Raw genomic sequence first — 4,335 nt, 5'->3', positions numbered from 1 at the left:
TATGACCCGTTAAAAATATTTATTTCGATTAAGAATGTGGTTACACATATTTTTCTTGAGACATTAAAATAAACTCAAGGATGCGGTGACGCACCTTGTCCAAAAATATAATTATATTTCATTAATTTAAAATAACACTTTTAGATAAAGTTAATAAGTGTGATGCAAATAATACAATTATGTCTTTAAACTTCAAGACCAAGAATGCGGTTACGTATCTAGGTTGAGACCAAATAAAAGTTCAACAATAAAAATATGAGCGAACTGTAGCATATAAAATATATCCAAAAATAGTTAAAAATAAGTATAAGTCAATAAAATCGACCATGCTAGAATTACGGGAATCGAGGGATGCCTAATACCTTCCCCTCAGTCAACAAAATTTCTTACCTGAACTTTATTTTTGCAGATCAGAAAAAAATGACTTGAAACACCATAACTCAATTTCAAGTGGCGACTCTAAAAATAAAATAATCCCTAATCAATATCGTCACTTAAATTGGAAAAACTCTTTTTTCGAAACATTATTTTAAAAAATAGGGTGTGTGACAACATGATACATAACTCCCTCAATATTAATCTTCACCAAATACCAAGTATTCCAAATTACATAAGGTTGAATTTGTGATATCTCTTAGTGAAAATTCTAAATCTTCGACGAGAGGTGTTACATGAACCTTCTTTTGAAAAACTAATCAAATTACGTCTAACTTTACTTTTTTTTTGGGCTCAATATCAAGCATAATGTCTTTTTTTAGTGGTTGCTTTGAAGTTTAATGAAGGAAGAGAAATGTAGGACGTGTCGATTAAAGAGGCAACTGTCCCACTTTTTGGTTTGAAAAAAGACAAGTAAAGGCAAAGGTGGCGGCGTTATTTGATGAGTTTCACTTTCTCACCCCACACGTCACCATTAAAGTGTGCCATTAAGCACCTCACGACACGTGCTTTTTTGCCCCCACACAGGGAATCTACTCCACCAATTTCGCCCAGTCAAATCAAACAAACAACTACAGTACACCTTTCCACTTCACCTCTCTTATTATACTTATTACTCCCTTTGTCCCAATTTATATGACTCACTTTTCTTTTTAGTCAGTTCCAAAAAGAATAATACATTTTTATATAAAGTAACAATCTAACTATAAAATATCTATTTTATCCTTAATGAAAGAATTTACAGCCACACAAATTTCTATCATTCATTTTAGACCACAAGTTTTAAAAGTCTTCCTTTCTTTCTTAAACTCCGTGTCGAGTCAAAGTACCTCATATAAAATGGGACTGAGATGGAGGGAGTATTATTTATCTTTTTACGACACCAATTAAGAAAATTATTAGTAGTAGTAAAGTACTCCCTCCGTCCCTTTTTAATTGTCCACTTTAGAAATGGCACACAGATTAAGGCAACAATGATTAGCACAGTGAAGTTACAATTTTACCTTTATGACAACTTTTCACTTCAAAATTACAACTACTTATTTGAATTCAAGTGAAAAAAATTGGAGGGAAACAACATACACTTTTACAATTTTCAAGAAGTGTAAATAAGGGTATAATAGGAAAAAATTTATTGTCCTTTATTGATTTGTCAAAATGAACAACTAAATAGGGACAACTAAAAAAGGAAATATGGACAAATAAATAGAGACGGAGGGAGTAATATATTTATCATAGGTTAATTGATTCACTTTAATTTTGATATGATATTTTCCAATTAACTGTTTAAATAATTGAAAGTGGCATGCAATGCACAATATAATAATGTTGGACGGCAGAATAGTACACCTGACGTAGACAAAGTTCCCCGTCAACATGGATTCCTAATGATCTATTAACCACCCCCATATAATCACTTGGCTAGTACGCAGCACTAACTTAATACTCCCTCCGTTTCCGTTTCATAAAGGATCATCTAGTTTCAATTGACACAAAATTTAAAAAAATAAAAAATGACTTTTGAATTTTGTGGTCCTAAATTAAAATTGTGTCAAATATAAAAAATTATCTTTTGATTTTATGGTCTTAAACATGTCACGTGAAAAGATAAAATTAAAATGTTACAAAAAAAAATCATTATTTTTAAACAGACTAAGAAGAAAAAGAGTTCAGTCTTTTTGAAACGAGGGAGTATATGCTCTTACTTCCTACTGATTATAGATTTAAGACTTAAAACATTGGAACCATTTGCACGGTTAGACAGCCAATAAAATCATCAAACGAACCTACCAAATCATACACTTTTTAACAATTAGATATATAAATATTCCGTCTTAGGATTTTAAATAAAAGATATATGAACGTATTAATTACATCAGTAGTTCACATTAAACTTCCATTGGTGGAACAAGGTTAAGATCAAGATTTAATTCTCTTCTACCTAAGCCTACTACTGAAGATGAATCAGATTCACTATCAACTACTCTACCAGTTACACCGTTAAACTCGGCCGCTGTCGCCACCGGTTCAAACCGGTATGGTTGCGGCCGGTTCACTAATCCGGTTCGCACTAAATTACCATCATACAACAAAATTGGTTGTCCATTAGGCAGAACCGCCACGGCCGGTTGCCGATGAGATATCGGAAACCCATTCCTGACATGGTCACCAAGGCTGCGCGTGAGGTCGAGTTCTGCATGACTGGCCGGTTGATGACGGAACATCGGAAATCCATTTCTTAGCAACCCAACTTCAGCTGAACGGCCACCATTGCCACCCCCTTCAAGACGGCGCGTGAGATTGAGCTCAAACGGCGATTGAACAACGGTTTCCCCAATAGAGGACTCTGCAGGGCTGCTTCTGTTGCTCACCATGGCCGGTTGTTGACGGAAAAGCGGAAGCCCATTTCTCACCAACCCAACTTCCGTATTGCCGCCACCCCCTTCCTCGAGGTGGCGCGTGTGGTCGAGCTCCGGCGGCGCGTGGACACCGTTTTCTCCACTAAAGGACTCATCCGGGCTGCCGCTGCTATCATTGGGGCTCTGATCCTCCGATGGAAAGGGGAAATTTGTCTTGGCTTTAAGTCCACGGAATCCTCTAGCCGCGGCATCGTATGCCTTTGCCGCCTCCTCTGCAGTGTCGAAAGTTCCCAACCAAACTCTGGTCTTCTTGTTGGGATCACGGATTTCAGCAGCATAACGACCCCATGGCCTCTTCCTCACTCCTCTGTAGTGAACCTCTTTCTTCTTCACTCCGTTTGTAACTTTTTCCTTCATAGCCATTTAGCTGACTCGATTATTAGTGTTTTTGGAATAGACGTGTAATAAGAATAGCTTGAGGAGCAACGGTGGGTAGCTGCACTTATATAATGGATAAGGGAAGAGAGGGTAAAAGTTGTTTTCTTTTTCTTTTTTTCGATTAAAACTTTGTCGGTGTAAATTGAATCTATTAAATCAAAATCATTTAAAGCTCGCACAAATTTTGCTATGTAAAAGTGATATTTTCACCAAAATTTTCTTTTATTTTATAATAATAAGAGTGAGATCTTGTGAGGGTTTAAAAATGCGGTGAAGATGGAGGGACCGCCCAAGTTTCAATAGAATAATAATGTGTATCCGATTACGTGGGCAGGCGGGAATTTCCAAAGACAAAAGCGCTTTACGTGTTGAATTGACAACCCCGACCCCGACCCATGCAGGCTTAGCATTGCAAGATAGCCGATTCTAGAACGCGCTTCTCATTAGTCACTACACTCTTTTTTTTTTTCTTCTTATGTGACAAACACAATCATCACATTCTTTCAGAACGTTTCTTGACAAAGATGATTATTCATCTGAGAAGACGTAAATTTAAAAGTTCTCATTTTGAAATATTTATTACTCTATCGTAATTTTTAGGAGCCTAATTTTTATCGGTTGTTTACTTATTCACATCACATGCCTTTCTAAATGTCTTTTTTTTTTATTTGTTTACTTTAAATTTTATGTATTTTTTTAAAAAAAAAAACTAATATTATATTAAAAATAACAACCAAAGTAAAATTTTATTTTAGAAATACTGAACAAATAGAGGAGCATGAAATATTTGACTTGGTGAAACTTACTTATTACCTTTGACCAAAGTGATATTTTAAAAATGTATAATAATAATTTGATTTTGTTATAATCATAAAAATATAATGTTATTAGAAATCGTTTTCAAATAAATCTAAAGAGGAAGCTTCTTCAAGTTTTATTTTTGAGGTGAGGGCATTTATAATAATTAACTATTGATTACCTACAACTACTACTATCGTAGTCGTGTATTTTATACTCTTTATAATTGTTGTACCAATAATTCAATTAGCCGTTTTTGGCTCCTATTTGAAAGCGACAATTCATCGGTCCACTACACACTGTC

The 4,335-nt window shown here is 35.0% G+C and overlaps 1 protein-coding gene across 1 annotated transcript; it reads right to left on the bottom strand.

The window, feature by feature from the left end:
* Window positions 1–2,238: 2,238 nt before the first annotated feature.
* Window positions 2,239–3,251, bottom strand: LOC125820957 (ethylene-responsive transcription factor 4-like). Its single transcript, XM_049500381.1, has one exon. The coding sequence runs from the start codon at window positions 3,216–3,218 to the stop codon at window positions 2,325–2,327; it is 894 nt and encodes a 297-aa protein (XP_049356338.1). The 5' UTR covers window positions 3,219–3,251; the 3' UTR covers window positions 2,239–2,324.
* Window positions 3,252–4,335: the final 1,084 nt, after the last annotated feature.

Source organism: Solanum verrucosum, unplaced genomic scaffold, assembly GCF_900185275.1.
Source record: "Solanum verrucosum unplaced genomic scaffold, falcon-dt-bn FXZP01000289.1, whole genome shotgun sequence".
NCBI lineage: Eukaryota > Viridiplantae > Streptophyta > Magnoliopsida > Solanales > Solanaceae > Solanum > Solanum verrucosum.
Note: the sequence above shows the minus strand (reverse complement) of the source record. Positions and strands in the feature narration are given on the sequence as shown.

Coding starts and splice junctions, on each gene's coding strand:
- LOC125820957 (XM_049500381.1), bottom strand. CDS start 3,218: ATGGCTATGAAGGAAAAAGTTACAAACGGAGTGAAGAAGAAAGAGGTT.